Source organism: Vidua macroura, chromosome 10 (assembly GCF_024509145.1).
Source record: "Vidua macroura isolate BioBank_ID:100142 chromosome 10, ASM2450914v1, whole genome shotgun sequence".
Lineage (NCBI taxonomy): Eukaryota > Metazoa > Chordata > Aves > Passeriformes > Viduidae > Vidua > Vidua macroura.
The window spans coordinates 22,087,216-22,113,163 of record NC_071580.1 but is presented as its reverse complement, the minus strand read 5'-3'; the positions used below and the strand labels follow the sequence as shown (position 1 = coordinate 22,113,163).

The 25,948-nt window shown below is 48.0% G+C and overlaps 2 protein-coding genes across 8 annotated transcripts in view; one reads left to right on the top strand and one right to left on the bottom strand.

Annotated features, from left to right (window-relative positions):
- HDLBP (high density lipoprotein binding protein) overlaps positions 1-23,490 on the bottom strand; it is a 38,737-nt gene extending 15,247 nt beyond the window's left edge. Inside the window, exons 1-7 of one of the 2 annotated variants that reach the window (XM_053986083.1) lie at positions 23,403-23,490; positions 5,307-5,374; positions 4,643-4,755; positions 3,649-3,803; positions 2,957-3,172; positions 1,166-1,372; positions 501-716 (exon numbers count right to left, since the gene is read on the bottom strand). In XM_053986083.1, coding sequence (XP_053842058.1) covers positions 501-716; positions 1,166-1,372; positions 2,957-3,172; positions 3,649-3,803; positions 4,643-4,718 — 870 coding nt within the window. In that variant the 5' untranslated portion in view covers positions 4,719-4,755; positions 5,307-5,374; positions 23,403-23,490. Of the gene's footprint in view, positions 1-500; positions 717-1,165; positions 1,373-2,956; positions 3,173-3,648; positions 3,804-4,642; positions 4,756-5,306; positions 5,375-9,468; positions 9,540-23,402 lie in introns of those variants that run through there. The other variant, XM_053986084.1, reaches the window with a different exon arrangement.
- An 81-nt stretch (positions 23,491-23,571) lies between these two features.
- SEPTIN2 (septin 2) overlaps positions 23,572-25,948 on the top strand; it is a 35,538-nt gene continuing 33,161 nt past the window's right edge. For 3 of the 6 annotated variants that reach the window (XM_053986094.1, XM_053986093.1, XM_053986092.1), the window contains exon 1: positions 24,563-24,706. In XM_053986094.1, the coding sequence (XP_053842069.1) occupies positions 24,696-24,706 (11 nt within the window). In that variant the 5' untranslated portion in view covers positions 24,563-24,695. Of the gene's footprint in view, positions 23,686-23,811; positions 23,880-24,075; positions 24,135-24,562; positions 24,707-25,948 lie in introns of those variants that run through there. The other 3 variants (XM_053986095.1, XM_053986096.1, XM_053986097.1) reach the window with 3 other exon arrangements.

Sequence of the window (25,948 nt, the reverse complement as noted above, 5' to 3'; positions counted from 1 at the left end):
ATAAGCTGATTACCTGTGTTGAAATTCAGACTGGTACAAATGTAGACATAACCATGAGGAAAAACAGACCAACAACCCACAACAAGGATATTCACAGTGACGCTAGCAATGGAAAATAAACTGAAGTGAAATTTACTTTTCAGCAACTTCTACTCATGTAACAATTTTGATACTGTCAGTTGGCCACACTGTAGCCTCCACAGTTCCCTCCTTCCTTTGCAGCACCTGTGAAAGCACGCACCCAGAGAGCTCTTTGTGGTCTGCTAATTTCCATTACAGAAAAAAGCAGGATATCTGTCACCTCCCGGGCAGAATCACCCCAAGGCCCACTCTGCTGAGCAAGGAAATGGTAAGACCCAGGGCCATGTACTGCAAGGGCTGCTGAGCAAGAGCTGACATGAGGAGTACGCAACTGAGGGATGCACAGAAGTAGAACAAGAAGGGAAGAGGGACTGTGAGCAGGTGGGGGGAAGATAGGAAGCTCTAGGGACCATCCTTACCTTCTCCTCATAGATCTTCTTAACACGAGCCACAGCCTGGGCCAGCTGTTCCTTTTCCCCTGTGAAGACTATCTCTGTCTTGTTAACGCTGGGCGGAGGAATGTTGATGCGTGTCCCTGTCTCCTGCATGAGCTCACTCACCAGCTTGTTGTAAGGACCAGCAATGAAGGGATGGTACACTTTCTCCACATCCAGCCGCTCCACGGCACGCTTATCCTGGAAGAATCCAGAACAGTCCTCAGTGGAAACTGTTGTTGATATTACCATCTCTGCCACATACAGCTGAATTCCCAGTGCTGTCTTACTTGACACTCTAGCCCAAGCACCCTTTCCAGTTTGCAGGCTCCATCTCTTTCCATCTACAAATACTGCTGTTCCCAATTTATGATATTCACCTCTAATCTCCTGTCTTATCTCAGCTGGCATCTAATTCTCAAAATATGAGAAGTGTTTTTCTGACTTTAGAGATGGACAAAAGGGACAATCAGAAGGTGCAAAACCTGGAAGCAGTGCTCAAACAGCCAGTGGAATGGTATACATCTCTGTTCAGACTAACAGTGTTACCACTGGCTGTGGCCATGGTGGCTACAAACATCTAATATACCATGGAGAACCAAAATGGCTGTTCAGATAATGACATGAGAGAGATCACAGGACTGAAGTACCTGCTCAGCAGAGATAAGCAAGATCTCGTGTCGGGCCTTTTCAATCCCTTCTTTAGTGCCAGTGATCTTGATCTGGTTGCTGGGGTCATCTGGGCGGGGGATCTGGATCTTGGTTGCAGTTTTGAGCTCCAGGTCCTGCAGCTTCTCACCATTCTTGCCAATGACAAAACGGTGGTGCTCCTTGGGGATGGCAACTGTCGCTGAAGCCTGCAATACAAAGGCCAAGCATCTATGAGAGCCCCTGCCTGTACAGGGAAAGCTTTTCAGATGCTGCTTAGTGCTACAACTGAGGAGTAAACACAGTGCCTTCCAGCACATCCATCTAGCACAACATTGATACTATGCCAGAGGATTTGATCTAAAGTGCCTGTATTCCAGGAGTCTAAACCCCACTATTCCCTAAAAAGCCTTCTGTTTTACCAGGAGCAGTATTCTGAATAATCAAAGACCTTCAGGCACAGATGAGGAGGTGTCTATGCTCCACTGTCTCACAGCCTCTCAGCACCAGAGAGCAACTGGGATGACAGCTCAGGGGTAGAGTTTATCTGAACTCTGATATCTGCTGCCAAGGCTACAGAGAAGAAGACATAGTCTGACTCCTAGGAAACTGAAATTCAACACCAGAAACTTATTCCAGCAGGCAGACAGCTCAACTATGCTTACCATTACTGAGTGCTAAGGTGTCTTCAAAGCAGCACATGCTGCTTCAGGGACTGCTTTTCTCTTGAAAAAGAGAACTTTTCTCAATCTAACATTAAAGGGCTGGCTTGTAACAGGAATTCCTGACTTCCTCCCTTCGCAATGAGTTTTTACTGACCTGAGAGCTAAGGATTGCTACTGTGCTCTTGATCCCAGTGAATACTATAACTATTAACTAACTAGGCACTTACAATTCAAGCTACAATGGAAAAATAAATCAATCAAATAAAAAACACATCACTTGGTGTGACTCTTCAACTTCCTGTCCACCTACTGATGCCAGCCAAGTCTCGGAGAAGTTGCAATACAGACACACCTTTCAGACCTGGGGCCAAGTAGGAGGGATATTTGAGGACAGTGGGGTAATACAAACTAAACTATTTTTTCAGATGCACATTATGTAGAGTTTGTCCCTTTTCGTCCCTCTGGCAGGGTATGACACATGGGCTGAACAGCACTGAGCAGACATGTATTAACTACTGCATTAACTACCTTGAACATTACACTTAAAAACACACCTGGCTGTGATGGATATTAACATGAACTACCATTTTGATAATGAACTCAAAAACCTGAAAGTAAGAAATCAAAATGCAGAGGACTGAAAGGAGAAGCAACTGAAATGAGGAGTCTGTAATTACTTACCAACGGGGCTCAAGTTACTCAACTCAGAACCCCAATCTGAAACTTCCAGCATTTGGCAGACCTCCCTCTTCTCTACTTTTCTTTCTCCCATCCCTCCACACTCTTCTCTGAAGGACTTCAGAGAAAGCAGCACTCCGTTCTCACACACTATGAATTTTGTGTGAGGGGCCTGCACCCTGCCAGCACCAGCACCTCAGCACAAAGTCACAGATTGAAGACTCCACCCTTCATGCAACACCACGGCCTGTAATTAGCTTTGAACCCTATTTTAAGCCTCATTTCCATTCTAAATTGCCAACTGTATGCTTTGAAAATATATGGCAAAGCTGAATTAGTCATCTAATAACACCTCTTTGGCTTATAAGCATACACACCCAAGGGTCTCAAAGCATTCAGGAGTCTTGGGGAAGAGCAAGGATCAAGTAAGAAACAGTTAGCTGCCCTCACCTGAGTCTGCAGTCGAGCAACAATTTCCTTCCGAGCCTTCATGACTGCTTCCAGCTTGCCAGAGACCATGATGGAAAGGCCCTGGTCCTTTGCGAGAGACAGCTCCAGGTGAGCTCCTGTCTTCTGCATGATGTCAAGGCAGATCTTGGCCTGCTCACCTTCTCCAAACTGATTCATGTCCTTGTATTTCCTCTCCTCCAGCGGCACATGAAACACCTGCTCAGCCACAGACACAAAAAAAGAGCACACAAGCTGTCAGTGTGCTTTTGCCTGGCAGTTCCTCTCTCTCTCATGGCTATACAGGACTTTAGTGGCAAGCTGACTCCCAGGTTTGTGCAGCACATGAACCAGCTGTGCCCAGGGAAGTGCAGGAGCACTTCAGCAGCCAGTCTGCCCCACTATGATTCCTCCTAAAGAGGGATTAGCACTCACTTCAGGAATTCTGCAATCCTCCCTTCAGGCCTGCTTCAGCTATTTGTGGAACAGGGATGCAGAGCTCCTTCTGGACATTTTTCCAACACATCCCTCCCCTCCAGAGCAGTCCTAGCTCTCAGCTGCAGTACCAGGGTAAAATACAATAAAGAGGCTGACATACCAAGGATTTCATACTCCAGGGAATGCTTCACTTCACCTACATACCTACTTTGGGGACTGGGGAAAAGATAGGAGGTAAGACATCCACTCCCACCAACCTGAGTGATGACAGAAGCCTTTATTGGTCGAATTTTGCTCCAGGGACCAGCAGGCTCCTGGGCAGCTTCCAAACATGGTGCTTTCTCAGGGAGTGGAGGGAAGGCTTCCTTGTAGGTTGGAGGATCATTCTCTTCTTCAGAGTTTAAAGCTGTAACTGGAGTAAAGCAAATAGGGCAAATGAGTCACTTTCCTTGCAGAAATGCCCCTGTTCACAAGCAATGCAATTGTAATTAGGTACCACTAACAAGGGAGAGCAAATGGCTTGTGCCCTGCTATTAATCCTATTACAACTATGCCTATGGGGCTGCCAAGTCTGGACTACAACTGACATCAGCATGGCACAGACTGCAGTGGATGCCACAAATGACCAGCCTTGTCTGAGCTGGCACAGGGGGTGCAGGGAGTGAACAGCACCTTATTGCCAACTCTGTCAAGAGGGGCTCAATTAGGGGAAAAAAGGCTGAGCTGAAAGAAGTGAAAGGACCAAAGGGTGCAGGTCAGAAGAGGATAAGACAAACATAAGCCCAGGAAAAAGGCAGAGAAGGACTATAGCTAGGGCAAAGTCTAGGGAAAGCCTGTATGCCTGTACATTATGTTCGACTCACTTGTGCACTGGGCCATAACAAATGTGGCAGTTCACAGGTGGGAATGGATGCCAAAACCCACCACTGAGTCAGTTTGTATGGCTAGTGACCACCCCAGCACCCAGCTGAGCAAAGAGTGGAAATGATACATGAGGGTCTCATGTAGCTCAGTGCCCCACCCCAGGGCTGAGAGCACTGCTAGCCAGAACTCTCTGAAGTGCTCAGGCCCATCTCCTCACAGCCCTGCATTGTGCAGCACCACAACTGCGCTGCTGGGAGTGGAAAGCTAGTCCAGCAAAACACTAATTTAGGAAAGGAAAATGCACACTTTTGGGGAACCAACACATAGAGTGAGCTTGGGTAAGAGGTCTGTGCAGTCTGGATCTAGAGGCACATCACAGGAACTCACCTTTCACTTGCTGCTGGGCCAGGCCGCTGCGGTGTTCAGCAAAGCTCTCCTGGGTCAAAACTGCCACGGAGCTCATTGTCGACTTCCCACCCACACACAATCCGGGTATGCCACTGGAAGAGATGGAAGTGGCAACAGTATTACCAACACCACCCAGGGTGAACAAAGTCATTCCAGGAAGACAAAGTATATGTTACTGAGCAATCTTCCAGTTATCCTCTTGAAAAGCACCCAAAAGGCCCATCAGCTGCCCAATTTCCTTGTTGAAACAGACAGGATGAGGGGGATATTTCCTCCCTACACAGTGGTCACCAAAAACAGGGCTCCTCCCTAAGAAGGCAGGGGATGTGTAACCTAAAAAGGCCACTGGAAAGGGGGACACCACAAATTTTTAAAGCATACTCTAATTAACCTCAAGTACAGTCTCATTAATCTATTTATTATTAATGGTGTGTGATTTTTGCATGAGTATGTGAATGTCTGGACCATCAGTCCAAGACTATCATGTACCCGTAAGAGATAAAAGAGGAAGGACCCAGGAAGCTGTTACCTCTTCATGAGAAACTTACTTAGGTGCCTGACTTAGGGAGACACTCAAAAAGCCACTCTGACTAGCAAGCTCAGCAACAGCAAGATCTGTGGCTCTCCCAAAATAAGAACTTACCAGCTAAATGGTCAGTAGCCAGAGAGTCCGTCCTGTAAGCTGCCTGTTTGTCAGCCTGCCAGCTTTTGCTTTAGAGAAAAAAAAAATAAACAAAATAAACAAATTAGCTCCAAGACAACAGAAAACCATGACATCCCTGTTACTCTGACTTCCAATAGAGCACTGCCTGTACCTTTCAAAGTTGCACCTTATCCAAAACACCCAGCTGCATCTCCCCACACATGACACCTGTCATATTTTACTAGCTCTGCAGGCAGCGCCATTATCTACTCAAACTTCACAGCAGGAAATCTGGAGTAGTTACTCCTTCACCACACTGGCTACAAGAGTTGCCAACCAATATCAGGCAAAAATATAGTCAATTAATAGCAGATGTTCAAAAACATGAAATTTCAGGGTTGCAAGCAAGACCTTCTCTAGTTAGAAGAGACTAACAACCTGAAAACCTGCCAACAACACTGCCATCAGTCACAAGTTAGGAATGTAGTTCAGTGGAGCTTGGGTGAATCAACACAGACATCCTCACAAACTAAGGCAAACACTCAGGGCTCTCTACACTCAACTGCTGGGTAGTCCAGCTCTGCAGTTTTTATTGCAATAAGATCATGCACCAGACACTAAATTCTGCCTCTAGGCCTAAATCTGAAAGTTAGAAGAAGAAAATTTACACTGGTTTACATGGACTATTTTAAACATGTACAAAAGGCAGAACCAGGAAGAAAAATACACTGCTGGGAAGATATTTCCATCTCCCAAATCTGGATCCACAGATTTACTGAAAAAGTGCTTAGGAATACAAGTGAAAAAGTAAAAGCCAGTACAGTACACACACTGTCAGTTGTACAATATCCACACCCAGAATCCCCCAGAGCTGTTCTGTGTGCTTCTGCAGAGCTTGCACTCTCCTAAAACCCAGTGCTTCTGCCTGCTTATGGGACAAGAGGCTCCTCTCCCACACACACCCTGCAGTGCTGCTTGGACCATCTTCTGTACAGCAAACTTGATTGCTTTTCAGGAAAGTGACAGTTGCCATCTCTGATCTTCCAATATGTTAGAAAAGGCTCCCCAAACCAGGGTCACTCCTAAAAACACAGTGTTGCTGATGGGGTGTCTCACATTATGCTAGAGCTGTGATGCAGTAAGGAAGGCTGATGGTGGCAGAAGGAAAGGAGAGAAGAACAGTGACGCAACAGAGTCATACAGGCGTGATCTGCACCTCAGCCAAGGCTATTGTTTTCCCCTACTTCAACATGCCTTTAACAGGCAGAAGGCAGCACAAACTGTGCCGTCAGAGCAATAGAGCTAATGCTGCAATTAATCCAGGAATGAGGCAGCAGGTACTGGGACAGCCAGTCATGCTGCTGAAGTACAGCTGCTGCAGCAATGCAGATCTCTGCAAGGCATTTCCTGTGTACAGAAAGGGTGGCTAGCAACCTGATCTTGGAGAAATCTCCTTGCTGTCCAGGGTTACACCACAGTGTAAAACATGGTTACGTGTCCATGGTACATGCCTGCACTGCTCAAGCTGCTGCAGATCCAAGGGAAGCAAGTTACTGCCATGGCACCTGTTCCAGACTATCTCAGCAAGGCTTGCAGACTCTGTGGCAGCTCCTCCAGCCTGTTGGGTCACTAATGAGGGTGCCACCACCTCATGGCAGGCTCCAAATGAAGGCAGGAGGGAGAAGCATGCTAGACATCACAAACAGCTGTCAAGCTCTGGCTGGAGCCTTGCTAAAGGCACACACGTGCTTATAACTCTCATTTCTCCAGAAAACACCACCTGGCTGATCTTGCACATATTTTCCTCCTTAGAGGAGGAGGGTAAGGATAAGAAATTAGTGAACGACACCCAATATAGCACCTACTTGAAAGACACAACCTCAAGGCACAGCTGCTGGTTTCACTGTGTACACACCAGCTGCACAGATCCTCCTTGCAGCCTCCACCTCAGAGAGCAGCCAGACATTCAATGCAAAATCAAAGGGCAGTGTTTATCCATACAAATTTCTGCTTCGTCACCCATACAAGAAGCTAAGAACAAATACTCCTCATTTCCAGCAACCCCTAGCATCTGGTATATTGTAGGCCTCAGGGATTCATCTCTGGCCAAAATCAGAGGCAACCATTAGAATGGTATTTTAAATGTAACATCAAAACCAGCAGTTCAAGCCTCTTTGGCTTCCCACTTAGGTTTTGAAACTAAGATTACAGCTACGTCATGCCAGCGTGTAGCTGACTGGGTCAACAGGTTTCAAACTGCCTGGTTGATACACTGCCTGTAGGGCTGGCCTTGTGTACCCAAAGAAGTTACAGAAGTCTAGAGCACACCTCAATAAAGAGAACGAAATCATCCCAAAAATAACCTGCAGCAAGGGCCAGACCCTAATCGCACAGGAAACATTTGTATGAAAAGAAACAAAGGCAAAGTCATGAGTTACACTGCCAATACAATCAGTTCTTGCGGATGGAAATGTCAGTTACATGTTATTTAAAAGTATATTTAATAAAAACATTGTTACTTTGTTAACCCATGCAGTGAGAACCACACACAGCAACAGGGCCGGGCTGGTCGTGGTAGGCACTGTCCCTCTGTTCACACAGGACAGGGCAACCTCTCGGTTGATGAGTGGACACAATACTTGCTTTCTGAAAACCGACGGACCCCTTTCTGAAAACCGACGGACTCAGAGACTGGAGGTCCAGGCCCCCTAGTTTTGAGGGAAGCAGGCTGACAGACAGCTGCTGTGTGGCAGAACGCAGTCTCCCTTCATAGCGATTCCCGACTTAATGTATCATAGACCGCAGCCCTGGCCGCGGGCAGCCCTGACCCATCCCCCATGTTTACTCTTCCACTAGCGCCGGCCCCGCCGCCGCGTCCGGCCCCGGACAGGAGGAGCCCTGTGGCGGCCCCGCCACCGAGGACGTGCACCCGGCCGCGTCCTGCTGGCCGGCCGGTGGGGCAGGCAGAGATAGCGGGGCTGGGAGAGGGGCATCAGCGGGGGAGCCTCCCGCGCGGGGCTGCCTGCGCCCGAAGCCTACCCAGGCCCGCGCCGCCACCGTGACCCTCGGGGCAGCGGCACGGGGCCGCCTCTCCGCTCGGCCCCGCGGTGCCCGGCCGAGGGGCGGGGGAGCCGCCAGGCCCCGCGGGCCCGGCCGGGCGGGCGGCGCCGCCAGCGCCACCTCAGCACTGGCGGCACCGGGGGCGGGGCGGCGGGGCGGGGCGGCGCCCTTAAAGGGCCCGGCGGGCCCCGCTGTCACCGCGCCCCCCGCGGGGCCGAGCGGGAGGGGGCGGCGGGGGCGCGCCCAACGCACCAGGACCGTGCGGGAACGGGGTCGGGGCGCGGCCAGTGCCACGGGGCAGCTGCAGCCGCAGCAGCCCTAGCCCGCCGCGGCCCGGCGGGTTGCAGGCCGGGGGCGGCCGCATCAGGCGAGCGGAGGGCAGGAACTCCCGCGGGGCCCAGTGACAGCCTCGAGCGCGGTCCCGCGGCCGCCGGAACGCTGCCGGTGGCGGTAGCGCGGCGGGTACGGCCAGCTCCGGGCCCGGCGCTGGCACCTCCCCCCGCCGACAGTGGCCAGGGCGCTCGTCCTTCTATAGCCACGGCAGGAGGGGAGCGCTCGGCCCCGCGACCCGGGGCAGGCTGGGCTGCCCGCCGCCGGCACTCCGCCGGCTGACCAACACCGGACGAAGGCTCGCCTCCGGCCGCTTTGGCTCCTATCGGAATCAAACCCTAAGACGGCCGGGAACGGCATGGAGTCGCCTCGGCCTGCGCCACTAACCCTCTCCCACCAAGGACGGGATCCACGCCGCGCCTCGGCCCGGCCTCCCGAGGCAGCCGCGGGGCCCGGCCTCCCCATCGGCCCGGCCCCACACGCCGGCCATACGCGGCAGCTGCTGCCGGCCGGCACAGTCACGCCACCGCCGTCCGAGGCCGCGCCGCGGGGCCAGACTTTTCCCCACCTCCCGCCGCCGGATGCCCTCCCTCGCCGGACTTTGCCCTGCCCGGCCCGGCCGGCGGGAAGTTAGCGCGGACTTTCCAGGCAGCGCCGACACGTCGGTGCCCTGGGGAGGATGCAAGGCCGCCTCGGGCCGAGCCGGGCCGCCCCGCCAGCCTCCACGTCGGCGCCGCGGCGGAGGGGCCGCCCCCCATCCCCCGTGACTCACTCCGGCCGGTGCCCGCTCGCCCGCCCTTCTGGAGAAACGGAGCGCTCCTGGGAGAACGGCGCGGCGCCCGCCCCGCCGCCTATATAGGCCGGGCCGCTGCCAATCCCCGGCCCGCACGTCAGCGGGACATGCCCCTTCCCGGCGGGGCCGGCCCGCCACGCGTGCCCTGCGCCGCCGGGGACGCCCCGCTGCGGCCGAGCGGCCCGGGAGCCTGCGGCTCTGCTGGCGGCCCCACTCCCGCACGGCGAGGAAAGCGAGTCGCGGGTGGCTGCCGCCCGCTCTGCGCCCTCGGGACCGCGCCGCCGCCGGCTCCCCGGCTGATATCCGCGCTACAGGCCCTTTGCACCTTCCCTGCGGATTCGCCGGGGAACGCGCCTCCCGACCGCAGCCCAGCGGCAGAGGGGGCTGAGGCTGCTGTAGCACCGAACCGCCCGCGGGCCCTACCTAGCCCCGCGACTGCCCCAGAGCTCAGGATGACCCGCTTTGGTCAAGCCCGGTTTCACGCAGGGTTAGTGAGTAGTGCCTCATGAAGGCTCTGATCATTCTGAAAACCACGGCTTAGAGAAGAGAGCGAACAGCTGGGGCTCCTGCCCGGTCCCGCGAGTGGAAAGGGACAGCGAGGCCCCAGCCCCAAGAGGCCCCTTGATCCACCTCCTCCTGCACAGACTGTGTCAGAGCAGCAGCTACCCGAAGTGAGGCTGCAGGCAGGCAAAGGGGCAAGGTAAGAGCGAGAGTAGGAAAAAAAAAAAAGAGAAACAAAACCATAGAAAACCTTCAAAGCCACAACACACCCCCTCTATCCCAGAAAATTAAAAAAAAAAAAAAAAGCCCCTCTTCTTATTCCAGTCTCTAATTTGGAAATGGGGAAGAGTGAAGGAGGGGAAAGGCAAGCCAGCAAGCACAATACCCTCCTTTCCTGCATAGAAGGATGTTTATTACTTTGTGCAACATAGATGTTTTTAATTATTAGCTCTGCACTGTCAGGGAACCAAGGAAAAAACCCTATCCCATCACTAAAAATACATCAAATTTGAACTGATTTTTGCATTAGCTCATTTTCCTACACAGCATTAATCTTTCTCATAATTCATAACTTACACTTAGTGACTGGTTTTCTCACTCACCTTGAGAGAGAGCACCCTCAGATCCTAGCAAACAAAACTAAAGCTTCTGTGTGGAGCTCTGACCACAAAAATCTGAGGTCTTTGGGTTAACTGCTTTTGATTACATGCAGTAAATGTTAGAGATATAATGGACATGTTTATTTATGGAAACATGCATGGTATTTAGCCTTTAGTAAAATTATTACTTATTAATAAACAAGAGTAGATTTCTCCATTTCTCCTTTTTTTATCTTATGGTTGGGAGGACATCATCAAAGCACTTGAATTTTTTGACACAAACAATTTATAACTATGAAGATACACTTGTGGGTGAAATCAGGAAGCCTGCTAAACAGAGAACAGTTGTCAAGAATTGACACCGTGGTCAGGCACCTCCATCTATCTCACCCAGCCCAGCCTCTCCTCAGAAAGCCTGTTATCTCTGGGAGGATGCAGGAATACCACTCCAGGCACAGGGTTCTCCACAGAAAGGCAGCGACCACTGCTGCCACATCACATCTGCTACAGGAGCTGGCTCTGGCTGCTCTGACACAAACCACCTGGGCTCTGGATGCCACAAGCACCTCTAAGGCCCCCAGGCAGGCTGGTACCAAGAGCTACAGGGACCTGGGCAAACCTCAGCACCTCCAGGCTTTGGGCAGCAGATGCAGTGCAGGGTGTTGTAATTTGGAACTCAGAACCTTGCTTAAGGTGCAGGATGCTTTTCAGGTGCTTTTGCTCCCTCGGGTTTATCTCCCCAGTGCAAAGCAGGCAGGCTCCTCTCAACACTAACTTCCAATTAACTCTAACACGAGTAAGTACCGTGATCCCCTGTGCCAGGGAACCAGAGAAGCATCACAACCTCCAGCCTACAGCATCTTACCAAGGCACCAACATCTCCCTCAACTCCACCTCATTATCTGGTTTAGCAGGGGCCCTCTCTGGGGACATGCCACCTCTGGGATAACAGCATGGCTCTCTCCTGCTTTCTCTATATAGTGCTGCTGCAGCCACAGGTTGCCAGATCATTATGGATTTCTTGCTTCTATCACATCTTCCTCTCCAGGTCTGCTTAAGAGGCAATCTTCCTCTGCCTGTTGGTATTCCTTTATTTGTAGTTGCAAGTGGTGGAAGGGAAGCCTGCCAGTCCCAGAAACTACTGGAAGGCCTGGAGCACCTCACCGTGTGACACCCTCAAGTAATGATTTCTGCTGAAGGAAATGTGTCACAGGCTGTTCTCCTTAGAGGAAGATCTTCCACAGGGAAAGAGGTGTATGGGGCGGAAGAGCTCACCTTTCCTTCCACGTTCACTAAATATATAACTGCAATACACTGTGCATGGACAAAAACACATTTAGAGGGTGCCAGGAAGCTTATTTCAACCTCCTGCTCCCACCAGCACATCGACCATCCGTGTTCCATCCCATACCTTTTGTTCAATGAGGCTATGGAGTCTGAGTAGAGAGGGGTTTGCAGGGATTGCTTCAGATCTGTTATGCCTTAACTTACTTGCCCAAAAATGCAATCTCACATTAAAAAATAAATTAAAAATACACTTGTCATGGAGATGTGTGTAAAACGGCTCTTCTATAAGCCAGGTGCAGGAATTTTTGGCAGCTTAGAGGAATGGAGACAGAAGAAGGTACCCAACCCCTTGACAAACACTAACCTTCCACTCTCCCTCAAGCAACCTGTATTTTGGCAGCATTACAATAGGCCCCAATTTTATGACAGAACAACAGAAAAAGAAGCATCCCAAAGAGAGCACCAAGGGGTGGCAGAAAGGATAAAGGATTGGGCAGTGCATACTTTCCATGGCTTATCAGACTGGCAGCTCATATCACCAGTCTGAGGGAGGACACAAATGGGAACAGCAAAAACATCAAACACACAGAGAGATAAAAGTAACACTGAACTGGTTTGGGGCTTGTTTTTTTGGAACATGTGTTCACCTATGTGAAGGCAAGGTTGAAGAGTTAAGAAGCTTTCCATGATCGCTTCAGCCCAGAGCTCTTGGGGAAGGGAAACTGCACCTTAAACCATTGGAGCAAAAAGGCTGGTCTTTCCTGGCACATCTACCCTCAGCTGAGCTGGGATTTTGCAAAGCATTTCTTCTAGCCTATTCGTATTTTCTGTTGTTATAAGAGAGTCCTATTTTTCCTGCCAGAAACCAAAAGCCTTATTTGGAAAGCAACCCAAGTATGTTCCAAAGAGTGTGTGCTATGATTTTATTTCCTGTTAAATATAACTCCAGATTTCTAAAACTGTACAAATAAGCACCCTTTTTGTACTCTGGGTGCTTATCCCACACACTCAAGTCAGAGAACACCACAAAAGAGCTACTCCCTGAAAGCATCCATTTCAGCACATCCCTTGCCAGTGGCATTAAGAGAAAAGGGTTGGGGGTATACTTTGCATCACACTAGAAAAAGCAAGCAAAAGAGGATTCAGGATGCAGGGCACTTGTATGGCAGAGAGCATTGAGGTTCTCAGCCAAAGCAGGATACGTGTCTCAGCTCTGTATCACTGTGGCTCGCCAGGGGATCTTCCAACACAAAATCTGCATTTCTACAGAAAATCTCTGTTAAACTGTATTTAGGAGTCAAACTATATAGATAGTTTCGCTAAGAGAATATAAAAAGTTTCATCATAAGAAATGACTGAACATGAGTCCACAGTGCCTATGTCTCTGTGACTTTGAGACTAGTTCACACTTATTTGCCAGGAGGAAGAAAAGTTCCAGGGATGTGCAAATCTTCTTATCTTCCCCATTCACACATCAGTGCTGGGAAGAAATGATTCTGTAGGCTAAATTCTGCCCCTTGGCTGTACTTAATGCAGCCCCACCATCTTCAGAGGCCCACTGTAAATACCCACTTAGAGAATTATAGTGAGAAAGAGAAAAATCTACCCAAGCCTAGACACTAATCCCAGCTCCAACCACTTAGTGATATTGTGAAGAAGAGAGGGTGGTGGAAGGAAGATGAGAGATGTGCGTTTGTCTCACACAGGATCTGGGTGGTATAAAATTTAGGGTCCCACGTGGGTGCAACATGACTTGCTTTTCTCCTGGTAACCTACATTGTTTATCGAGGGCAATGCTCTTGCAGGAACAGAAGAGCAGACTTGATCTTGAAAGAAAATGACAAACCTCAGCAGGGCTCTCAGGCAAATATGGGTCTTTAAAAGATTTATTTCATGGGCACTCTGACAATAAAATTATGCAACCATCAGCTAGCAAAGAATATATACACTGCCCTTCCTAGGCTAACACAGGGTGCTCTGTAACAAGGGGCATGCAGAATAGGTAGGAAGAACAGGAGCAACTGACTGGTGTGGACAGTTTTAGTGTGAACAAGGAGCATCAGGCCTTCTGACTGCAGAGGGAGGAAAAGCTGCTGGTTTTACACAGGGACACTGTGAGAAAATGAGACTGAATGGAAAAACAAACAAACAAGCAAAAAAACCCCAGTAAAGAGACTCAAGCTCTGCTCTTAGATTTGCTGCAGATTTGGTGAATTGACCAGCAAAATTCTCTTGGTTGCCCTGGCTGTGCACACACAGCATCTTGATTTTCTCTGTGGACTCGTTATTTCATTTCAAGTTGTTCAGAATGCTGTGATCCTTGGATGTCAGGTTCTGTGACAAAACAAATGCCTTTTCAGAGATGAGGAAGAAAAAAAAAAAGAAAAAAAATCAATGGACAGTTTAATAAAATCAATTCAAAAGCAAAGCAGACGGAAGCCACACAGGATCAATCTGAGTCTGCCCTTCCACTTGCACTGTGAGAGAAAACCGATTTAACATAAACTTGGCTTCCAAGAAGTTGCAAAGGAGTAGAATTTTTAAGGAGTGGAAGCAAATTTCAGGTTCCTGGCCTTGGGGAGCCAATAAACATTTTCACAAGGAATAAATATGAGGGATAAAGAAAAATACAGTATCTTCCAGTTTCACAGTAAAGCAAAACACTCTTTTGACTAAGAATGGAAAAAGTGATTCAGAAAACAAAGACTCCAAATATATTGCCTGGAAAGTGGGAATGGCACAGAAATCACAGAAATTCAGAATATCTGGCAACACATGGAGGTCAGAGCCTCTGGGGCCTGCTCAAAGCAGGGTCAGACCAGGCCATTCCTCACATAGGTCTTGAAAACCTTCAGAGCTGCACAAACTTTCTGGGCAAACTATTCCAATTGCTGACTATCCTTACAGTGAAAAAAGGTTTCTTACTTGCAGTTAGAACTTCAAATTTCAATGTTGGCTCTTTATGCTGATCTGAACTTTTAGTTCAGCTTTTTAGTTTAAATTACCATCACAGTGTGTCCTTATGACTCCCAGGTGCTTTCAGAGGGGTGCTGCAGCACTGCTTGCCATTCCACACTGCAGAAGAACAAAAATCTTCCACAATTAGAGAGCTGAAAGGTGCTTTCCAAAGCCTGCTAATATCCCAGTTACCCAAGAAACGAGGATTTTGGAGATACTGCAGAACAAAGCATGCACTATTTTTCTTTTCCTGTTCTTCCAATGGAAACTTTCACTTTGCTCTCCTTTGGCTACTGGATTGAAGTTCTTTTGTTTACCTTTCAGTGTCTCCTGATCTCTCTCCATTGGCCACTGCAATATAAAATGAACATGTGGCAATTTTTTTTAAAGAAATGCTGCCAGCAGCTCTCATCCACTCTACATCACCTAGCTTGAAAAGGGCAAGGGATTCACAAGCCCTAAACTTACCTTTTTCCACATTAACTGTCATATACTGAGAAAATGTAAAGTCAATTGTGTCCCTGAGCTCAAACCTGTCACCAGACCCACTAAGACCCTCCTCCAGGTACTCTTAAGCTGATGTTTTGCAGGGCAGAATTTAAGTACTTGCTTACAGCAGTTGATAAAGATGACAACAACCACTTCTTTTCACATTGATTGGATAAATATATACAGAAAATGAAGAAAAAAAGAAAGAACAGTGGCAAACTAAATGAGACCTCCCCAATGCCACTTTTCAGGGGAGGAGCAGAAAAATGTAATTTAAGCAAAAATGTAAACAGACATTTGGTTTTGTCCATTTTATTTGGGTAACAGTTCTTTTTAATCTTGCTTAGCTACTTTGATTCCACGTATTATATAAAATAACCTCAGCAAAGTTGTTCAAGGCTCCTTGAAAGATTTTAAAGATTCCTCAGTTCATAATGTTTATTGGATAACGAAGACTCAAGAGAATGCCAGAGCTCCATTTTTATAAACTTCTATGTGCTCTGGTATGTTTTGCTCTGAATTCCAGTTTCCCAAGTCACATGGCTTCACGAGACTCTCTAATTCTGTAAATTTTATTTTCTTCATTTCTATTTTTCACTTGCAATAAGCAGCTTGAAACTATAACCTACAAAAGTTAGCCTTATTGTGACAAACAAAACACTTAAAAGAATAAAACCCTGAAACTTGCAGGGAGGCTAGTGCTCTGTTTGGAGCAGGACAGAACTATTTAAAAATGAAAAATCCCACCTTCAGTTTGGCAACAATTTCTCTGAAAAAGCATTAAAGTAAATATCTGATTCCAACTGCCACTTGGGAAATGCAATGCTCAGACCCTCACTATTTAAGCACTGCCTTCCCTTTGTCCTATTCATAGCACATGCAACAGGGGCTCAGCATATCCACAGACAAGCACTAATTCCTAATCTCTACTAGGCCAAGCAAAAGGCTCTTCATGTGTTAGACAGAATTACATCATGGTGATCTAAACTGACAGTGAAAAACCCAGACAGTCTTCCCTTCCAAATTTGCAAGGCCACTCTAAGCCTGCTATGAAAGGAGAGAAAGACGGACAGGGAGAACTCAGAGTAAAACTATTCCCCCTAATTGTTACAAATAATATTATTTTATGCTTAAGACCCCTTTTCATAACTGAATCATTCCCAGTTCTACCCTGCTCATCTTTGGGCTGAACTGGAACAGGACATGAACCATTTTGGGTACAATTTTTTTGTTTTGATACCTCATGCTGCTCAGCCCTCCACCCACTTGGAATGGTATCCTGAGCAAGATGAGTTTTCAAATAAAATACAGGGGTAACGTTTCCTGAATTTGCAAGAACTTCCAACCTTCTGTAAATACTCACTGCTTGCTCTCATTTTACCCACAGCTATGCTGCAAGCAACAGAGCCATCTACTCAGGATTTTAATTTAATGAACCTATAAGAGCAAGAGTAAAAATTCACTTTTAAGCTTCTTCAATGCTACACAACCATCTCTACTTTTAAGCAATAGTCATATACCTACAACTTGCTATTCTCCAGACATTCCAAGGGTCCTTGTAAGACAAAACACCTAAATCCCAGCATGCTGCACCAACTGCTGAAGTATTCACTTTGAAAACAAAGGCATATGCACTAGCAGGTCAACCATAATATATTCCCATTCCCACTCTCACCCTGCCTGCTCTGGGAGTTGTTCTTTTCAGCTTTCCTTTCAACTGCTCCAGCACAGGTTTACATTCAACTTTATCGCTGGCACAGAGATAACAGCAAACTTACTTTCTCCTGAGCAGTGGAAACTGCTGAGGCCTGCTGTACAAACAGCAGAAGCCTGCTCTCCTCTTTCAGAAAGGCAGGAGAAGTTAGGCAGTCCACACCATCCCCAGTGCACACTGGAGACACAAAAATGCCCACCAACTTCTGGGGCAAGCAGTAATAAGTCCACTGCAATCACTCCTGGCCTCCTCCCCCACAGTGGCTTTCCCTGGCTTTGCCTTTGTCCCTGCCAGTGGGGAAATCTTAATTCCATCCCTTACTCTCTTCCTTTTTCCTAACTCAACCCATGTACCCATCCCATGCCTGAGGTCCCAGTTCTGGCCACACAGCCTGCCCTGGCTTTGTTTGTCACTCATCTTTAGCAAATATCCAGTTTATTTTGTGAAATACCCAGTTCAATTTCCAGTGCCACAAATGTAGGGATAGACAAAAACACGGGACTACAAAAAAGCAGAAGAGAAGTAGCAAGTGATGCTACAGCAGGTGGTACCACCTGAATCCAGCACTGGCCATCAAGGCAGTCAGTGTTCCTCTGAAAAAAAAAGCCTCAGCAGATTTTTCAGCAACTTGCTGTAAAACCTTTGAAATACCAGTCAACCAAAACCAACATGGGTGAGGAAAAGGGACAGGGGAGTGATGCCCATGCTGTGTGCCAATACCTGGAGCCAAGCCTGAAATCTGAATGATGTAAGAAGATTATTTGTTATCCAATCCCTGATGAAAAACTTGCCAGAGGTTACCTTTGTGACAGTCAGTTACACCTGTCTCATGGAATTTACTGGGAGACATAACACCTGTAACCTTCCTTTAAAACCAGAATCCTGACATGTGACCTGGGGTCAGACAGCACTTTATGGGCTTGGAGAGAGATCTCAACAAGCAACTATCAATTCAGTAACAGAGAGAAGGCTGGCTCCTGCCTCCTCCAAACAGGATTGTAATAGTCATAACACAACAGGGTTCCAAGTCTTTCCTCCGTAAAATCCAGTTATTTGCTGGGATGTTGCTGAATTCAGAGCTACAGCACACAAGTATCAATTACCACGATATGAGAACTCCCAGAAACTTTCCTTCACAGGTATTTCTCTTGCAGGTAAAAGATGTGGCATACACACAAGTTGTATATGTGTGGATACTTTTACTGGAATCACACTGACATACATTTATAAGCAAGTTTCTTATAGAATTCTGTTTCTTGGTTTTGCTTTGTTTCCATGTTTGAGTTTGTTTTGTTGTTGGGGTCTTTTATTCAGGGGGAAGGATGGGTGTGCCTCTTTTCTTCTATTAATGCTGAATAAATCTATCTGTTCCATCCCCAAACTTTTCCCAAGCAGTTCTCTCATCACTGAAAAATTGTCAGTAAAACAGCAAAACTGCTGCTGGAAAACAGCTCCAGACACTGTGCTGTGGAGTGTAAGAGAATCTAGTACTACTTCCATTCTGCGTCAACAAGTAAATCCATTTTATTTTGCAATTAAATTAAATAACATCTTTTAAGGGAGGTCACATAAATATGCCTGCTATTCAAGCCTCTCAAAGGCAAAACTTTTCCTGTGAGTCACTATTTCTTTGTGTCTTGCAGCTACTGAACCAATCCCTTCCCTTCTACTAGTGCTGTTTTTCCACTGAAGTTGAACTCGTTACGACTTCCTCTAGATGAGCCTTTTGTGGTCTATCTTTTCTCTCAGGTTTCTCCCTGTTTTTTTTTCTGCCTGCTGCTTTGCAAGTGCCTCTTTTGTGCCTCTAGCTGGACATAACTACTTGCTCCAACCCCTGCTCCTCACAAAAGAATGACATGCTTCCCTCGCTGCCTCAGCAACACAGCCAGCTCCCACAGGCCAGGCAGCTGTGGCCAAGGTCAGCCCTCTGCACCCACAGAAGTGCTTATGTGTATTTAAGTTACTCACATGCTAATATATCTAGCAATAAGTTGCAAAATATTAGTAGGTATCATTGAGGCTTGAGAGATCTACCAGATGCAAGATTCAACAACATAGAACCAGTCGTGAGAGACAAGTGAAGTCTAGCAGCGGGATCAAAGAGAAGTATCTGTATTATATGGCAGCTGCCAGAAATGATTGCTGTACTTCTGCAAGACTGCTGGAAAATATCAGACCTTTTGTAGGTAGAAACACCACAGATCACCTAAATGAAGGATAAATAAACTATTTCAGCTTTAACACACCTTTTTTATCAAGCAAACTCAGAACACTAATCACAGCCTGATTACTCCTCCTTGTTGCAATTAAAACCTTAAATGCATAAATCCTTTAACAACTCAGTTTTCCCCCTTGCTTTGGCTGGAACTTTTCCTCCCCATCTATTGACACATCTTTTTCCAACCTGACTTTCTGATTTCCTCCCACTGAAGTTGCACCATGAGAGCTGAGGGCCAACATGAGTTCACAGAAGGAAGATGTGGAAAAAGATCACTAGAGTCATTAGGCATTCAGGACTCATCCATTTAAGATGGGAATGCAAATCACAAGATTTTAATAGACTGTTTATATCCTAAAAATCTGCTTTGTTTTAAAGCTAAAGGACAGATAAATACAAACATAAATATAAATACAAATCTCTCCAGTGTAATTCCACATCCAGGATAAGCTAGGAACCCAAAATTGTTTTCCTAAACCTAGGAATCTCTAAAATAGAAAGAGCTCTTGAAACAAGTCCTAGATTCTTGAAACAATACTAGATTCTTGACTTAATCACCAGCTTAGCATGAACACCTGGAGGCCAGGGACCACTTCCAGGTGTCCTAGGTCCTCTGCAATCCCTTCCCCAAGAGGCCCTACTGACTAGGGCCCTCCCTTCCACTCCAAATGCAGGCTCACAATCAGCCACAGACTCTGCAGGAATAGCTTCCAGACCAAAGGCCTACAAAAAACAATAAGTAAAATAAAAAAACATGAGCAAAGCCCAACAAGCTACACAGCAGCATCCTGCTTTCAAAGGTAGGGTAATTAGGAAGAGGAACAGAGGCTTAATCCTGCAGCTGGGTTTTATTTTCCTGTCTCTTCTTTATCTGTTTTCATATTTTAATACAATAGCACCTACTTAATTCCTGGGCAGACACATGCTGCAGAAGTTCTGCAGGCCCTGGACCTCTCAGCACCGTGCTCCTGGACAAGTCAGACTTGTTACCTCCTGGGTGAACATGCCTTTCTCAGCCTGCTTTAAAAACCCCGTTGCAAATCCTGCAGTGGTGCACAGAAGCCCAGAATCACAGACTGGCTTGGGTTGCAAGGGACTTTAACCACCATCCTATTCCACCCCTTGTCATGGAAGGGAACCTTCCACTAGGCCAGGTTGTTCCAAGTCCTGGCCTTAAACATTTCCAGGGATGGGGAAGCCACCCCTACTCTGTATGTCTTTGTCAAGACTGTAACAACATTCCCATAAGGGTTCAAAACACTCATGGGAACACTTGCCAGTCTCATTATTTCATTCTGAGGTTTATTTTATAAGCTCTGCACAATACAGGCCTGAGGATTTCCTTCTGAAGAATTCTTGAATACAAAACAAAGTTGAACCATTGTTGAGTGACTTTTTTTCAAAGAGAAACATTTTCACATAAATGTGACACTACAGAAACCCACCATTGAAACTGACAAACCCCTCCCAGTTATGGTAAGTGAACCACTCATTCATAAGGGAAGGTTTAGATTGGATTTTGGGAAGCAGCACAGGCTACCCATCAGCCACCATCCCTGGAAGTGTTTGAGATGTATGGACACAGCACCTGGAATGGGCTAGTGATGAACACAGCAGTGCTGGGTGAAGTGTTGGACTCAATGTTAGAGGTCTTTTCCACCCTAAATGATCCTATGATTCTAACCACACACCTGCATTCAGTTTGAATGTTCTGGACTGGTCCCATTGCCACTGCTGACTACCCTGACCATCTGATTGGAGTAGTAATTGGAGGAATTACCCAAATTTTCACAGCAGCACAATCCTAAGTGCATTTGTACAAGCTTAACAAGCTTCTATATATAAAGAGAATCATATGCTTTGGAAAAGGCAGTATCACCCAAAATACTGTAACCAGTGAAACATCCCAATTTTCATCAAAAAGGTGCAAATTGCACAGTTTGCCTTGTCTGGGATGGCTCCCACTCAGATAATAGCTATGGAAACCCCAAGGTTACAAAGCTCTCTTCTAATAGACCATACTATCTTCAGAGGTAGCTTAATGTTAAATGGAAAAAGAACAGCTACTTGACTAAGAAAAACCACCCTTAACCTACCAAAATCAAGTTACTATTGTTGCCATTAAGCTGTGCAACAATCAACAACAACATTATGATCCAATTCTAGTTCAAGGGGAAACATTCCTCATCATCCCAGTCTAGGTAAGAGAGACTAATGAAAAAGTAGGAATCATAATAACCTTCAAAATCATAAGAAGATATGTAATTTTTTTCAACCTATCAGGCAAAACTGGGGGAGAGATGAAAAAGAAGCCAACAGAAAAATAAAATCAGCTTAACTTGCAACAAAGGAGGAGACAGGAGTGTGTATCACACTACCAGCTGTGGACACACCAGAATGATCTACATAGAACAAACCTGGAGCAATCTTTAACTGTTTCTTATAGAAGCTACTTGGAAAACTGTCCTTTGAGAATGATCTGGACTTTGCAGCAGTGGCAAAGCTCAGGCTGGCTGGTTACACTGCCTCTGCCACCCTGCAGTCACATACCAGCAGTTACTGTTTCTAGTGAGAGCTCTTCCTGTGCCTGCGTCATTCTGATCCCTGTAAAACTATACTGTGGACCTTTATGGAAAAGGTTGTGTGTTTTTGTTGTGGATGGCTCTGCCTATGATTTGGGCCATGCTTTATGAAAATCCATGTACAAATAGGAAGACTTTTTTTTTAACAGCTTGAATCTACAGAGGCAAAGGGTTATAGAGACAGAGCTTTAGCAGATACACAGCCACACATTAGGTTATTGCTTCCTTTCCTGCTTCACCTCTGATATATGTTCCTTTACCATGGAGACGGAAGCCCAACCATCACATGAAACAATACACAAAACACCACTTCCAAGTCAGGTTTGGGAAAAAAAAAAAAAGCAAACAAAAATCAAACTACTATCTGTTGTCTTCTAACTGAAGACAGTTGTCAGAATAGAGCCAGTAGGAAAAATGGAGACTAAATCACCAGGCAGATTCTTCAGTTACATTACTGAACAGAAAAATGTGATAAAGCAATGCAGTACACATGAGCGTGCAGATTTTTCTGTGTCATTACATAACAGGATAAGACAAGAAATTACTCTTTCAAACACCTTGGGACTGAATGTCACTAATCTTAAATTCACAGGCACAGAAATGAGAATGTTTCAAATTCTAAGCTTAGTGAATTCAAGGCCCTTGCCTCATCTTACAAGTTAACTGATCTCTGTATTACCAACATTCCCAGCACAATCACCTCTCTTGCTTCTTGTCTTTCAGTGGAAGAAATTACTCTTGCCAGTTATGAAACCTCCCCTACTGTTTGGGGAAAGCCATCACGTAAGTGCTACTTATCATGTGCCATTTCAGCTATAGCTCAAGAATCATCAGTGCCGCGTGCTTAACCCTCTTCAGGGCGGCTAGATTGCTGGATCATCCCGGTCTATAAATAACCCGAAATAAAACCACACTGCAGGCACAGAGAGCAGGTCAGCAGAGGCTGAATTTCCCCTGGTATCATGCACAGAGGCGGCTGACGCTACCTGCAGTGTCACAGGTGAGGCCAAAGCCCTCCCCCACGGCGGCCCACGGCGCAGCCTCAGCCTTCGGGCGCAGGAGCACTGGGAATGGAGGCTACTGCACTTGGAGAGCCCGCAGCAGTCCGGGCCCGGGGGCGCAGGGCAGGGGGGAGAGCGAGCGCTTCCCCAGCCGCATCCCCTCAGCAGCGGCGCGGGCCCAGCCCGCGGGGGAAGGAAGCGGGACATGACTCATGGCTTTTATCTGCTGCCGGGCGGCCCCGCAGCGCTCCCCGCCGCCACGGCGGCGCGGGCGGCGGAGCGGGACCTCGGGCGGCGGAGCGGGGCCCTGGGGCGCCCCCCGCGCCCCGGCTCGGTGCGGGGTGCGCCGGCGGCACGTGGCCCGCGCTGCGCCAATGGCAGCGGCCGCGACCATAGAGCGGGGCCGGGCACTCGCTGCACATCCCGCCCGCCGCCCTTCTCGCCGCTGCCGCCATCTTGCTGCAGGCGACGGAAGGCGCCCGGCCACGGCGCCGGGCCCGCGCCTTCCTCCCGCTCACCTGAGGCGCTCCCGCCCCCGCCCTCCCGCGCCGGGCCCGGCGTTACCTCTAGTCGGCCCGCAGCGAAGCCTAGGCTGGGTACGAGGCCGACGGCCCGGCCGCCATCTTGGTGCAGCAGAGGGGATGCGCGCGACCTACAACATGCGGACGGCCCCGCCCCGTCCCAGCGGGTTGCTATGGGGATGAGGCGCGCGCGTGCGCGCGGGGCCCTGCACCGCCCGGGGGCGGGGCCTGGGGCGGGGCGGGGCGGCACCGCCCCCTCCCCCGGCCGTGCGCGCGCGGGAGCGGAGCTCGGAGCGGGCGGCTGAGGGAGCGCGAGCCGCGCTGAGGTGAGGAGAGGAGAGGAGAGGAGAGGAGAGGAGAGGAGAGGAGAGGAGAGGAGAGGAGAGGAGCGGAGCGGAGCCGAGCCGAGCCGAGCCGAGCCCAGCCGAGCCGAGCCCAGCCCTGCCCTGCCCTGGGGGAGCGCGCGGTCCCTGTGCGCGGCCGCGTGAGGGGAGGCGGCGGGCAGGAGCACTGGGAAAGGGTCTGTCTTTTTCAGACGGGCTGCCGAACCCGAGGGGTTTGGTTGAGGTGGGGTGATGCTGGTGAGGAGAGAGCGTGACGATGAGCGCTGCGGGCGGTGCTGGGGAGGTGAGGCGGCCCTGGCCGCCCTCCCAGCGCGGGACCTGTATGGGCCGCCATGGGACCCCCGGGCGGCGGCCCCTCCCACAGCGTGTAAGGCAGTCGCTTCTGAACATGCTCTCGTGGAAAACTCCAGCCGCGCTATTGAGACCGGAGGGTGAGGAACATGGCCGGCTCCTGAGGAAAATCTGGGCTGCTTCGAGGCAGCCCAGCCCTAAGCCCCGGACCCCGACCGCAACCCTAAGCCCCCCGTGCGATGCCCCGGGCTCGGGTTTGCGGTCGGACGGGGCCTTGGCCTTCGGGTTCGAGTGTGCCCCTGCCTGTGTGGGAGCGCTCAAACCTGACGGAAACGCTGTGGGAAAGTTCATTCGTGGGAGGTTTCTGTGCTTGGCCCGTGTGTTAAAATATGATGTAGCTGTAGCCATCTGCATAACTCTCTGCTCGGTGCTTCGTTTCCCAGTAGCGGTGAGAAACTTTCCTCTGCTCTTAGCTCGCCTCTGAGAAATAGTTGGGTGACAGACAAGTCTCACAAATTAAAAGAATGTTCTTCTGTGTTCCAGCAGGATCTAGTTTTGTTTGGCATTGAAAACCCCTCATGGAGAATGCTTAAGCAGGAATCAATGACATCACTGGGCACGAAACACTCTTGGAAAGAAGAATTGCTATCAGAGCAATCTTACATGATAAAAGGCTCACGGATAAGTTCTTCACTAGCTGCATGCATCATAGGTCATAGACTGCTTTATGGACTGAAATACAGATTTTGCAGATACTAGATCTTATTTTTATCATGCAATTTCACTTGAGAACCATGTTGTCCAGTTTTTATTTTGTGTCAGTAGCCAGGGTGCCAGACTTTTCTCAGCTAATTTGACTTCATGAGAAAGGACACCAAATTGCTTCAATGTTTAACATCTTCAGTCTGTTACTCCCATCAAATTCAAATGAGGTTAAAATTGTGTAAACATACACCTATATGGTACATTTGAGAATAAAATCCTGGAAGTCATCCCCACATTGAAACAACTTTATCTTGTGCCTGACACAAGAAGTTTGGGTTTTGCTGTCTAATGCTGGACAGTTTGTTTTGATTCCAAGATTTCTCTTTGCTGAGAGGAACAGTCTGGAGGCTGCTGCAAACTGAAGCAGTTTGGTGTAATTTCACACACAGCTGAACTTGCTGACAAAATCTGCTTGGAAGATGGAAAGAAATCAGGTAGTGATAATTTCAAATCCCATAGAATTAAAGTGTGAGTGAGCTAAGTAAAAGGTGGCTGTAGGCTTTGGGAGTGAGAACAGATACTTTGTGGTTAGAGGGTGAGCCAGAGAGGGACTAGAAAGGGGAATTGAGCTCTTGTTACTTGCAGATACAGCATGTGCCCACATTTTTATGTTACCACAGTAACTCACATGATCCCCTGAAATCATGCAAGTTAGTGGCTGGTGAGTCTTTGTTAAGAGACTTTTTTGCATAGAAATGTTAGATAAGAAATCTTTGAAATTTTTTTTTGTTCTTTTCTGTTTTATATTTCACATGCAACTACATATGAAAATTTTATATTGGTAAACAGAAGGTAGAATGACTGAGTTTGCAAGCATCTATATAAAAGAGGAAGAGAAAATGTCTCATTTTGAAGCTGTGAGCTCTTTACAAAGCACTCAAGCATGGATGGAAATGTTGAGGAGAAAGAGGCTTGAAAAGAAAAATCATACATGAGTTAGGGTTTTTTTTTTGGCTTTGAAGAAACTTTCCTCTAAAGAGCAAGGTGCCTTTTAGCAAGGTGTTTGGTTTGGTTGGTTTCCGGAAAGGATGTGGACTGTGAAGGCTTCAGAATAGTTTGTCACACATCTGGTGCCTTCAGCACCCCACATTCATGTTGCTTGAATTTCTTGTCTGACTGTGTTTATAGGAGCAATGGTAGGTGAAAATTCTGCCCCTTGTTAGTACAGAAGATCAAATACTTGTGCTCT